General features: G+C 41.6%; 1 protein-coding gene across 2 annotated transcripts in view; it reads left to right on the forward strand.

Annotated features, from left to right (window-relative positions):
* Positions 1-232: 232 nt before the first annotated feature.
* LOC102313264 (CD2-associated protein) overlaps positions 233-13,772 on the forward strand; it is a gene marked incomplete in the record, with an annotated part of 55,567 nt that continues 42,027 nt past the window's right edge. The window contains 1 exon segment of one of the 2 annotated variants that reach the window (XM_042216535.1): positions 233-760. In XM_042216535.1, coding sequence (XP_042072469.1) covers positions 757-760 — 4 coding nt within the window. 2 annotated transcript variants of the gene reach the window in all.

Below are 13,772 nucleotides of genomic sequence, written 5' to 3' on the forward strand. Positions count from 1 at the left end.
TATGTCAACACCGAGTTTCAGCTAAATTAAACAGGAAATGCTACATGTCTTTGTGGCACCTTGCAAACCAATGCACACATACTATAGGGAGACACTATCACAATATTTCACTTTGGTCCTTCATTCTGTTCACATAATCTACTAAATCTCCCAGAATTATACTCAGATCAGACGCGTTTGGGTCTACCAGTGCTACTTTTTGCACTTATTGCTAAGTTATGGCACTGGAAGGTCTGCTATCGTTCAAACGGCCCAAAAATCATGGGCCTGACATTCATAACAGCGTATGTTGTGTAGGTTAGATGTGGTCCCAAATGTCACAAGACATCTGAAATCACAAAGTTAACAGGAGGAGGTGGTGGTTGGGGTGTCAACATTCCATTAACCATTCCTCTCGCGGGAATGAAACATCGCGAAGTTTCCTGCTATGTAGTGTCTTGGTAGCAGCAAGAATCAGGCAATCGGAGTAGCAGCGAGCCGTGGAGGCAAGTCCAAGAAAGGTGGAGACTCCTGGGTAACGTCCTGCACTCAACTCTAGAAGCACTACCGAGAGACACAACCAGGGAGGCTGCTGCCGCTGCTGGAGCGAAGACGAATGGATATACCCCTCATCTGGCTTCTTTTTCATCAGTAACTCGACTAGAAAACTCTTGGCGGTTGGCCGTGCTCATCTACCTGGTTAGTAGTTAGCTAGCAGCGAGGCTGCTGGACGACAGAATCCCAGCATTTGATCGCGAGGCGCCGAGAAGGACAGGAATGGGTGAGTTTCCATGATGTGGCGCTTGTGTGTGTCTGTTTGTGTTCATACGTTAACGGCTTTTTATTTCCCCACCCAGCCCGCAATCGTAACCCACACTGAGCTTCAAATTAAGGGTCTTAAGTTACGCTGTCAGCGTCCCCCCTCCCCCCTTTTTTATACCAGCAGGGAGTTAAAGTTAGCCAGCCTTGGAAGCTAGCCTAGCCAGCTAGCTGACTGCCTGGCTGGATAACGCCACCTCCATCCCACCAACGGATTTGGCTGTGGGTGTAGCTAATGTTACCAGGAGCTTCGAGTGAGCTCAAGTCCACACGGCCTCCGCGAAAACACTCACTGTGCTGAAAATAGCGTAGCAGCTCGGAATTCCCATTTTATTCCCACCCGGCAGAGGTAATTATCCAAACTGAGGATAGAAGTGCACAGACTGGAAACTTGTGACGTGAACCTGGCGTCTTTGGCTCTGAAAGGTTATTAATAACTTCCTCTTCTGACGTTTGCTCTAAGCCTGATGTGATTTGGAAGTTTTCCGTGGCATACTCTCCTTGACTTCCCACACCCTAATGCATGCCATCCTCCAGTTTCCTCTGCTTCGTCTTGCGTGATCGTACACCAGGGTCTTTTTTTTAAGGTGGACTCAATATGATAGAAAAAATGAAGTGGATTCTTCCAGACTTAAACAACTGTGTAACTGCAGCTTTTAATGTTGCACACATCTCTGTCAAGGAGAGTGTGGTGCTGCTGTTGTGACCGTCATGCTGCTTTTGCTGTCAGCATGCAAAGCAAACCTCTGATGTGTGTGGATGTGTGTGTGTGTGTGTGTGTGTGTGTGTGTACAGTGCAGACCTCCCCTGTTGTATCATCAGACTGGCTCTCTGTAGGCTGTGGTTAGTGTAGCGGTGTGCACTTGTTATCTTTGCGTGAAATTTTACTTATTTACTGTATGCTGTAAAACCGGTTTTAAGCTCAGGCTTTTGCAGCTTTGGGTGTCTGGGACTTTTTGGGATTTTCAAGTGACAGAGATGCTTAAAAAGACCCACAGCCACAGGGCTTTTAACTAGCTTAGAGTTACTGTGTCTGGCTTTGCTATGCCTTTGATCAGGTAGCTCATTCATAGCTGCGTTTGAACATGTCCCAGCTATGTGAGTGAGCCCCCTCACTCACACTGTTTGCTTTCCCTTCTCTTAGTTTAGGCTACAAGCAGTCAGCCTCAAGGTGACAGATCTCCTGGTCTTTAACTTTTAGCTTTTTTATGACAAGAAAGAAAGGAAGATGGGTTGCCTGAGATGACAAAGAAAAAGCAGTCCCCAGATATCAGCATAGAACTTTTCATTACACACATAACTGGAGCAGCAGGATGTGAATTCCACAGCAGAGCCTAAATCAGTCTGGACACGGGCCAAACTGTTTGATTTAATATTAAACCCAATCTCTGCTGGCCTCAGCCAGTATTTAACAGTCTGTCGTCAGTGTTGACCTCCCACCCTGGCGTTGGTGGCGTTGGGAACGATCATTTCTCTAGAGCCGTGTCTAAATATGTTGCTGTTTTTGTCAGCCTTTGAAAACATCTAAAGACAGATGTAAATGCTGTCACCTGTCAGCTGATATCTGTCACAAGTAAGGGATTAAGGTAGACTGGATCATTCATGGCCATATGGAGAGCATTGACTATCAGTGCTCTTTCACTGGTATCCACTTGTTTTTGGCTGTGAACGTTGGATGAAACTCTTGTCTTTTTACTGTGTTGCCGTGCTTTGGGTCTCCTGATTTCCAAAAGGGTTGCAACCCTGTTCCAATGTCATCCTTAGTCTTTACAGCTGTGTTAGCACTGTTCATGCGTGAGGCGTCTTTAGTTTAGCTTTTAAAGCTAGTTTTAACATCTATTCTAATGTTATCTGTTTAGCTAGCAATGTAACACATCATTGTGAAGTCCAACTTCACTGATCCTCCAGATGTTGCAGATGTTTAATACCCAGCAGTGCTCTGTCTTTTTTCCCCTTTAGGAAACAAATCAGGCATAGTACGGTTTATCAGTTAGCTAGCTAGCTAACTGATAAACCGTACTAACTTACTGCAAAATTCTAACTGCATTGTTTTTTAAGGTTTATCAAAAAAACTCTGTGTGGTACATCCTCCATCCTCAAGACAATGTCTTGCTGTCCATGCAGAGCAACAGCCAGAGAGTGAAAAACAAAAGAGCTCTTCTCTTTGAGTGCAAACGTTGTACATAAATATAGCTGAAGACACACAGCACATCCATTGTCTTCTGCTCATATTTATTGGGACTTTTTTGTAGTTATAAGATTTAAGTTGTTGTTGTGACTGCTCCCATCCCCTGGGAAAAGTTTTGGTTATTCAGCCAAGCCCCACATTTTACTGAGCTTAATTTGTTGGGAGCCAAAAAACCCAACCAGTGTTGAATAGTGGGGCTTGCTGTGGAAGAGGAGCATCTTAACGTGGAAGAGTTGGAAGGACCTGAGGTAATGTTATTGGTTGTCTTTTAGACTTAACAACCAGCTTCTAATCTAGTGTTGGGGGTTTCTGATAGAACAAGCTCTCCTACATTGTGTTTAAATAGTCCTTTTTCAGTATGTGTCACTTTAACATCAATAGTTAGCATTGATGTAAGCCATCTCAGACTGCCGGGACCTGTTTGACACGCATACCTGCTGTTTGCTTATAAAGCTACTGGTTAAGTCCCTAGTAGAGCAGGACCTGTTTAAATATTAGCTTAAAATAGGGGTCCCACTGAAGGCGAGTTTGACTAGTTGACTGAAACTTAAACTCCATTTGTGTTTAATGTGTGTTAAGGCGTCAGTAAAACAACCTGTTAAGCTGTTAAATGGGGAGAGAATCCAGGCAGTGAGTGTCTTTTCTCCTAGCAGCACACTGCTCTTTGTATCAGCCACCTCTCAGATCAGGGGGGAAGGAATGCAGTTATGAGTTTCCTCCTTACTGATCGTGTGTGAGTGACTGAGAGAAGCACGCAGCCTGCCTGGCAGTCGGCTCGCTTGCGTGGCCTTGTGTACCCCCCAACACCCTTCGCTCCTTCCTTCCTTTCCCCCCTTTTCTCTCTCCCCTGTAACATCCTCCTCTCTGTCATCAGCTTATATAAGATCCCAAAGTCTTCACCTGCGCCGTGCAAGGCGAGTCAAACCAGTATAGCTCGTCTATTGATTGTGAGCTCACAGTGGGAATTTGCTGCTCTTTGCATTTACGAATTTGATAGCTATGAGTGTAGTTGGGATATGTATATTTAGATTGAATAATATTTTTTCCCCAGCTGAGTTGAATCAGAATGCGCAATGACTAACCAGAGTTGCAGCAGAGGTGGACAGACACTTCACCTGGTCTGGGTTCTTTCCTCTTTTTTTTTTTTTTTAAAAAAAATTGTTCTCTTGGCACAAAGACAATAATCATTCTGACACATGCACATGTGAAAACTATTCAGTCTGTTTTGGCTTCTCTAAAATATACAGGTAACAGTTATCACCTATGTTAATTTTGGAGGGTCAAGGGATGATTTTCCTTATGTATGTTTTAAAATCTTGTAATGAATGCTTGAAAAAGTATAATGAAGTCGTGTGGTTTAATTTCAGTTAATTAATTTAGTTCAACTTCAAAATTTTTTTTTAGTCTGCAAGTCAGTACTTTTACTTGGTAAGCAAAAGGTCACTGGTTCTATTCCAGCCGGAGATGGAAATCCCCCTTGGGGTTGCGTAAGGAAGAACATCCGCCATAAAAACTCTGTCAAACAAAACATGCAGACAATACCTGCTGTGGCCAGTAGCTGCTCCTTCTTCTATAACTGGAAATTGCTAGAGGTAAAGCAAAATGGACAGCTTCCTGATTGAATAGAAAACAAATATCCTATCTGTGTTAGCTCATGCCATCTGCAGTGTGTCATGGTACAGTTAAATGCAGTTTATCCTACAGCGCTAGACTGGATTTATGAAAGTATTATTGTCATGTGGAGCTTGCAGCAGATCTTCAGAGTAGAATTGTTACTGTTGCCATAGACTTGAGTTGGAATTCATTTGACTGTCTTGATTATGATATTTTCGGGCATTTGCTGATCTGTTCGTCCAATGAACACTACTTTGTTTACCTAATAAAATATTGGTGACGGTAATACAGCCAATCACAAGTCTTCAAACATAGGGAAGATGGTTAAATATAGGCCTAAATGACAGTTGGATGTATCAGTGTCTGGTTCTATAGGCAACCACTTTACAACCAGTAGTAATTGCTTCAGTCATTTTCCTGTGTTGAAGAACTTGAGCTCTGAACCCACCTACTGTGCTTTGCTGCATTTCATTGATATTGCACGGCTCCTGGTTGCTAAATCTGCATTGGTCTCTTCCTGTGTGAACACTCCTTGATAACTTCAGAACACTTCACTGGGGTATCTGGACGTTTAAAGAGCAACACTGGACTAGCTTACAGGACTACTAGTTACTCAGAGCTGACTTGCTGGGACTAAATACTTTAAATGATCAGGCCAGTAACAAAGCAGCCATTCAGTTAGTCCATCAGGAAGTGTTGCTCTTGTCTCTTGATATGAGAAGATTTAAATAGAAGATAGAAACTTAGACATTTTAAAAATTTCTTGTTAACTGCAGTAAAATTCAAGGCCTTTAGATCATCATTGGATTCATTAAGGTGTCAATATTAGGGCTGCACGATTAATCGTTAGAAAATCGCGATCTCTATTCATACTTATGTGCGATCTCATTTCCAAATGACAACGATTTAAAAAAAAAAAAAGAAAGGGAAAAAAAGACGACGATTGTACCGCATTTTGATCCAGGACGTAATCTGCAAGAAAACAAGCGCTCACTCTTCCTGCTCAACAAATGACAAGGGTGGAGCCTTATACCACGTGATACAGAAGCTGTGCCGTGTGATGCTAAAATTAGCAGGGAAAAAACAACGGAGAACACGTCAGGGATGACGAGGATGTGACAGGGGAAAATCCGTCCCGGTCAACCACCCAAACATCAATAACGGGAACCTTATACAGCGCTTCCCTATACCCGTCGAACTCACGCAGGCACAAAGACATTACGGAGGCTATCACTTATCACCTGACCAAAGATATGGCTCCTATCAACACTGTGCAAAACGAGGGATTTAGGAAAATGATCAACACCCTAGACAAACGCTACACAGTGCCGTCCCGCAACTATTTTTCTATTGTTGCACTACCTGCTCAATACACGCAGCGTCGAGCAACGGTGGAGACAGAATTTCAAGCAGTACAACATTTTGCGGCAATGACAAAATGTGAGACATTTGTTGTTTTTATGTTTATTTATTGTTTTTATGTTCAGTTTCAACTGTTACGAAGTTGATGTGCGCAATAAATATTTATACTGGAAAAGAAAATCGTGAGAGAATCGTGATCTCAGTTCTAAGCAAAAAAATCGTGATTCTCATTTTATGCAAAATCGTGCAGCCCTAGTCATTATCCATTAATGCCATTATGGTTGTCCTAAATGTGATCCTCTACATGGGACTGGAACTGAGCTTGGCATCTAGTGGCTATTGGCTCTGTAAACCCTGACCCACTTCAACACTTTGCTGTGCAGATGTACAATTTTTGCATTCCAGTATAACCTCTGAATACACATGACACACAAACAAGAAGCAGCTGTTTGAGTTAATATTCAGATTTTAAAAGAATACATGTTTGTTAATGCAAGTCTAGTTTTAGTGTCCAGCTGGATCAGTTGTTGTAGCAAATGACCCAAATACAGTGGAGCTACATTTGAATGCAGTTGAGTCGTTTCACGTATTAGTGAATATTTAAAGACCCAGATCAGAGCTGAATGCAGTGAATTATAAAGGGGACCTGCTGAGTCAGGGTTTCTTTTATATCGCAGTCCCACTCTGCCGTGTGCGTGTTTCCAAAGTGGATCAAGTCCTCAAACATAAGCCGTGTCCCTCTCTCACTAATGTCACAGCAGCAGCAAATATGTCAAGAATCCTTAAGCACCGCTCCACCACGCCTAGGTGTCATCACACTGTTACCGTCACTGTTACAGTTTTTTGTTTTTTTTTAAATTTCTTTCCTAACATTATTTTTGCTAGTTTTTTCACACCCACGTCAGAGACGGCTGACTTTGCTTTCCCTGTGTGGCCGTGCTCAGTAGTCAGTAGGGCAGCAGCATGGATGTGTGCTTTGTATCCACTCAGAGATGTGGTTGCATCTCCATAGAAATGCCGTCTGTTGGCTGTGAGAGTGAGGCTCCGTGGGTCTGTTGTACAGCCAAGCAGCGTTAAGTGGTTTGTAAATGTTAATGTTTCCAGGCATTCCGTATCATGATCCATATCTATCAGAGACAAGAAAAGGCCTGAGGGAAAGGGGTTTATCACACATGTCCGTAAGCGCGGTGAGTCAGCAACAGCTGGACCTGCTGTTTTGTCTTGGATTTACACCTGGCTTACCAAGTGCAGTCTGGCTCATTCAGACACATCCTGCTGCATTTACACACTTTGTTTTCACCCACCCAGATAACATACAGAATGCTGAGAGGTGGTGTGACAGTGTGCAGTTCACCATATCAGTACACACATACAGTTTCCCACACATAGACTATGCTCGTTGGTTGTCTGTTTTGGAGATGAAATGGATTTGTTTCTTATGGATTTTGATGTGCAGAATCCAAATACGACACTGGTATTGTGGTCACTTTGCAGGGCGTTTGGGATGGACACCCAATTAATGGAAACAGGTTAGGGTTATGGAAATGGTGGTTAAGAGGAGATGAACACTGTTATGAGCTGTGGCACCAAACAGGAGGTGCTCTCTGTCATCAGCTGGAGCTCCTCTGTTTTGACTATTCCTACCATTTAATTGCTGTGCTTCTGGGAGCTCTTGTCTCTCCGTTCCAGTTGTGCATTTAGAGCAAGACAGTAGAAGCACTCCTGCAGCAGGGATGTGGCTGCCGCTGGCCACATTATTGACGTATTCTAAAAACTTGAGGTGCTTTTACCCCCACCACTAGAGCAGGGCGATATGGCCAAAAATATTTATCACGATATATGTTTGAAAATTTGAGATAACGTTATAACTGACGATATAATTGATGCGAGACAAAATACAACTCCACAACATTACTAGCGCAAAAAGACAACCTTCCATTTATTTTCACTTAAACAAGAAGCTGGTTTTTATGTACATTAAAGCTTTATAAAAATTTAACAGTGCAAATGCAAATTCCTTGCTGAAAGTTTAACCAAAAGGCATTTCCAGTAGAAATGGGCTGACATATCCTGAGCATAACCATGTATAATATCCACTGAAGTTAAAAAGAGGTGCTTTGCAACATTAAACTGCAGTGTGCAGTACGTATTTTTCGGACCATAAGGTGCATCGGGATTATAAGGCACATTAAGCGAAACAAAGCAGTCAGATAAATCAAACTTTATTAAACTCATTCTTCTTGCTTCCTCCACTTCTGTACCATTGATTCATTAATGTTGAATTCTCTGGCAGCTGCTCTATTCCCATGTTGTTGCAGTATATTAATGACTAACCTCGTATTGTGGATGGATTATCTCAGTTGTTCTCCTGACTGAAGTTTGGTCCGTTTACAGCATCCTGCCATGCGATTGCATTTGTCTCTAACCATCAGGAACCTTCACGTTAACTTTTATCAAGTGGAAAAGTGTTAGTGTTCGTCCTCCAGCTTCACTGTTTATGTTATGCTAACATAGCTGTGTCGCTAGCGATCACGTAGCACATCATTATATACCAGCTAGCCCAACTTCAGTAACCCTACAAACGTCACTGGCAGACCTGCTGACCTACATCTACACAGCAATACAAAGATGGCGAGGCACCTGTAGGCCCGTCAGCTTCCTGCTTCGGTGCTGAAACTTGTTTGTCAATGCCTAGCAAACAGTGAGTGTATGTTCAGATGTGCTGTATGGCAGAGCCCAGTTATGAGGTGTTATGAATATAAACTGTAAAGCAGTGTAGCTGTTTCTGGGGCAGAGGCCAGGACTAGAGAACTTGAGGATATGCCTTGTCTGTAGGGCTGCCACGATTAGTCGACTAGTTACGATTACGTCGACTATTAAAATCGTCGACGACCAATTTAATAGTTGATGCGCCGTTTGAAGCTTTGTAAGATCCTGAAAGACGCAGGAATAAGTAGTAGGATTTAAGAGTATAATAACGGACTGAAACAGAAGATGGCAGCACTGCATGTCCAGGGATGCCATCTGCCGTTAAACCCTGAAGAAGAAGCAGTGTCCGGTTTCATAGCTGTGACCAGATTTAGCAGCCACATCCTTTGGAGGCTGCATTTGTGGGCGAATTACGTTACAGTGACACGGCGAAGCCTGTCCAAATTCAAAGACTCCCCCAAATGCGGCCGAAAAATGCGTCCTTCATTTCCCCAGATTTGAAGGATGGGTCGGGTGTATCCGTCGTGGCCCAACCTGTCTCAGAGTTCATAGCGCGGCCCAGCCAATTCCAGTTTTCAACAATGGCGGCAGCTACTTAGTTTTAATATTACTCTTATTTCTCTTTCTGGGTCACAAAATAAACTTTAACATATTTTCAGGCGAGAATGTAGCTGTGTAAACCTCAAATATCTGCTCGGTTTATCAAGACATCACATATTTGCAAAAGTGCTCCGACGTTTTCGGAGAACCACCAGCTCAATAGCTAGAGGGTTCAAGGCCCACTAGAGCTGGCGAGAACAGCGAACTCCCGGGGCACATCATTTTCAAACCCCCCGCCGTCTTTCACTACTCGGGTTAAACATGATATATAAGTCACTCAGATAATTTAAAAATGTTATTGTTTGGCTTTTTTTCAATGTTTTATTTGTTCCTCAGTAAATTGGTTTGGCTGAGATTAAAGTTACAGTTTTTACACAGCTGAATAAATGTCAAACAGAGAACTGATTAAACAGAAGTGTGAAATGGTAGAGAATTTACACCAGTATCCTGTTGTTATATTTTATATTTGCATTTACAATCTGCAAATTTCATTAAAAGTTTAATAAACTATCATCTTGTCTTTATTTTTAGTTAGCACATACCTTAAACACTTCAAGCTGTAAGCTAATGATAGTTATATAAGAGCAGGCGCACGCTGGTGCGCTTTACGTCCAATGGATGCATGATCCGATTAGTCGACTAATTGCAAAAATAATCGGTGACTAGTCGACTATCAAAATATCGTTTGTGGCAGCCGTACTTGTCTGAAAGTTGCTGCTTGATCTGAGCTTGTCCAGCTTAGGCTATTAGGAGACTTTTCTTCACTTTCAGTTTTCAGGAAACTCTAACTTTCACCCTCAACGTTACTTCATAGGTTGCAGCTGTTTCAGCCTCAGTCTTGCTGCCCCGTGGCCTGACTCTAGTGACTAGGCAGGAAGTTTGCTGATGCCACGCACACACAGTACCTGTACGCCGTCTTTTAATGCGCCCATGCTTAACATATTTGGAAAGGCATTTCCTCCAAGGAACAAACCAAGAGGACTTTGTCCACTGCTACACCAACAACTAAACAAAAACGCATTCTAAAACAAAGAACCCCCCCCTCCCCCAGTCCCACACAGATCAACACAACCATCAAACATATTACAGGAATATATAGGGCTGTGCGATATGACCAAAATCTCATATCCCGATATTAAGACATCTATCGTCCGATAACGATATAAATCACAATGATGCAACATTTTCTGTAAATTCTGTGAATCTCAGGCAGTTCGACTTCCGTGAAGTGTTTCCAGCTGGGCGTCATAGACCTAGAGTCGAGTGTTTTAACTGATGCATGAAACTATACATTTTTAGACATAGGTTGTGACGGCTGCAGTTTTCTTTGTGAGTATTTATTATCATTATTATTATTATGTTTTAAGAAAAACATGACATCTTTAAGCCACCGGGAAATAGTAGGATACTTAACAGACTTCCAATGCAACAATATTAGACGTCTCGCTAATAGGGATGTGAGGGCTATAATATCCTTTTGTGTGGAATCAAGTGTAAGTGAGCGATCAGGAATCCCGAGTACAGCAATCAGAGGACAAGGATGAAGAGTTACCCTAAGAACAGTTGACATAATAGCAAAATACCCTGTCCAGAAACCTTCTAGCTCAGGACACAGAAAAAAACATGTGGCTAAGGTGACAAGGAGAGCCATGGCATTTATCACATTTATTTTCCACTTCTGGATACAATTCAGAAAGTCTAGACTTAGAGAAATGCACCCTGTGTATGACCTTAAATTGAATAAGTCCAAGATGAGCACAGGAGGTGGAAGATCGTACCCTCGCTATAGCCTGTTCCCAAGACTCCTCATGTATTCGAATTCCTAGTTCTCCTTCCCATGTACACTTAAGCTTAACATTAGAGTGCTTACTAAAAGACAAGATAGCATCATAGAGTTTCGAAATGGTTCCTCTGTGATGAGGAATAAATGATAATGTCGTTTCTCACTGCTGTTCTGGAGGTAAAGAGGGGAAATTTGGGAAACACTTGGCAACAAAATTTCGAATTTGAAAATGGCGAAACAAATGGGTAATAGGGAGATTGTAATGAGAAGACAAATTGGGAAAACTATCGAAAACACCATCCACATATAAATGTTTGAACTGTTTTATACCCTTGTCACACCACACGTCTAAACTGAAACCAGATTTTGAGTGTGTTAAGAACCACCTAATTATCAGTATACAGAGAGGGTTTTACGGGTAAAGAGGAATAGAGCAAAGCTGGTAAAGAAGAGCCCTTACACGATGATAGCTCCAATTTACACCACGAGGAACCAGAAGATTTTAGCCAGTAGCAAAGTTTATGAATGTGAGCGGCCCAGTAGTAGGCTAGAAAATTAGGTAATGCAAGTCATCCACTCAATCTGCATCGCTGCAGCAAAGTTTTAGAAACCCTAGGTGGTTTCCCTCCTCAAATGAAAGAACCAATAATCCTGTCCAGTGAAACAAAAAATGTTTCGGCAAAAATAAGGTAATTGACTGAAATAAAAATAAAAATTTTGGTAAGATGTTCATTTTAACAACATTAATCTTACCGATTAAAGAAAGGGGGAGATTACCCCATCTTTGAATATCAGATGTAATCCTTGATATAAGAGGAGACAAATTTGCTAATTTAAGGCCAGATAGAGAGCGAGTCACGTTAATCCCTAAGTACTTAAACCCAGATGGACTGAGACGAAAGGGTAGATAACTGTCAACTGTTGAAGTTGACGTGCTGCCGTATTAACAGGGAAACACTCACTTTTCCCTAAATTTAATTTATAACCTGAAAATGAACTGAAGTTCTCCAGAATACTTAAAACAGCAAGGATGGAGCGTGCAGGGTCAGTCATATATAATAACAAGTCATCCGCATACAATGATATTTTATGTGCAATTTCATTATGGATGATTCCCCTGAATACAGAAGGTCTCAATGTAATAGACAGAGGCTCGATGGCAATGGCAAAGAGTAAAGCTGACAGAGGGCAACCTTGACGACAACCACGACCAAGCGCAAAATAATCAGAGTAAACATCATTCGTTTGAACACTGGCTTTAGGGGACGAATAAAGAAGCCGAATCCAGGAAATAAATTTATCGCCAAAACCAAATTTCTCTAAAACTGCAAACAAGTACTCCCACTCCACCCTATCGAAAGCCTTTTCAGCATCTAAAGAAATCACAAGTTCAGGAAATTCAGATAGATTCTTTGAGTAAATAGCATTAAAGAGTGTACGGGTATTAAAAAACAATTGTCGTCTCTTTATAAAGCCATTCTGCTCTTCAGATATAATTCGAGGAAGCACATCCTCTAGGTGAGATGCAATTACTTTAGCCAATACCTTTGCATCGGCATTAAGCAGAGATAATGGCCTGTAGGAACCACAGGAGGTTGGGTCCTTGTCATTTTTGAGAAGGAGCGTTATGGTGGCTTGTGTGAAAGTAGGTGGTAATGAACCCGTTTCCAAGGATTGATTAAACACAGACAAAAGCAATGGTGCAAATTTACCAATAAATGTTTTATAAAATTCAATTGGAAACCCATCCGGGCCTGGAGCTTTATTAGGCTGCATAGATGTAATAGCTTTTAATACTTCTTCAACAGATAATGGGGAGTCCAATTGCCTGGCAATATTAGTACCAATAACAGGGTTTGAAAGATTATGAAGAAATTCATTCATTTTAGCTTTATCCGTGGGAAATTCGGACTTGCACAACAAAGAGTAAAATGTTTTAAAGGTAGAATTAATTTCCAAGGGATCTGTAGTGATATTGTCATAAGAGTTTTTAATACTGGGTATCACACGCGAGGAGGCATGACGTCGTAACTGATGTGCCAACAAGCGACTAGCCTTGTCACCGTATTCATAATATGAACCACGACTGCGTAGTAATAAGTGCTCAGCCTCTTTGGTTGACATAAGATCAAATTCTGCTTGCAAATCAAGCCGCTACTTCAGTAATTCTGGAGAAGGGTTCAGTGTATAACTTTGATCAAGGTTACTAATTGCAGCTATAAGTTCTTTAAGCCTGGCATTAATCTTTTTATTAGCACGAACAGAGTAAGAAATAATTTGACCTCTCAGGTAGCATTTAAGAGTCTCCCATAGCAGAGAATATCAAACAGAATCATTTTGATTTAAGGACAAGAACTCCTCAATAGAGCTTGAAATAAATTCACAACATTCTTTATCCGCCAGAAGGAGGGAGTTAAATCTCCAAAGTGGAGGACTACGTTTATAGGTAGAAAGTTGAATATCCAATAGCAGAGGTGAATGATCAGATATTATAATACCAGAATAGTCGGAAGAATTAACACACGAATTAAGAGTTCTGTCGATGAAAAAATAATCAATCCTGGAATAAGACTGGTGGACCTGGGAGAAAAACGAAAATTTTTTGATTGAAGGGTTGCGAAATCTCCATGGATCAACAAGATCATTCTGTTTCATAAAATCTGAGAATGTTTTAGACATAGATGATGGAGTCAAATTACGAGGACTAGATCGATCCAA

This window comes from Haplochromis burtoni, unplaced genomic scaffold (assembly GCF_018398535.1).
Source record: "Haplochromis burtoni strain Fernald_Lab_line unplaced genomic scaffold, NCSU_Asbu1 Contig_1100, whole genome shotgun sequence".
Taxonomy (NCBI): domain Eukaryota; kingdom Metazoa; phylum Chordata; class Actinopteri; order Cichliformes; family Cichlidae; genus Haplochromis; species Haplochromis burtoni.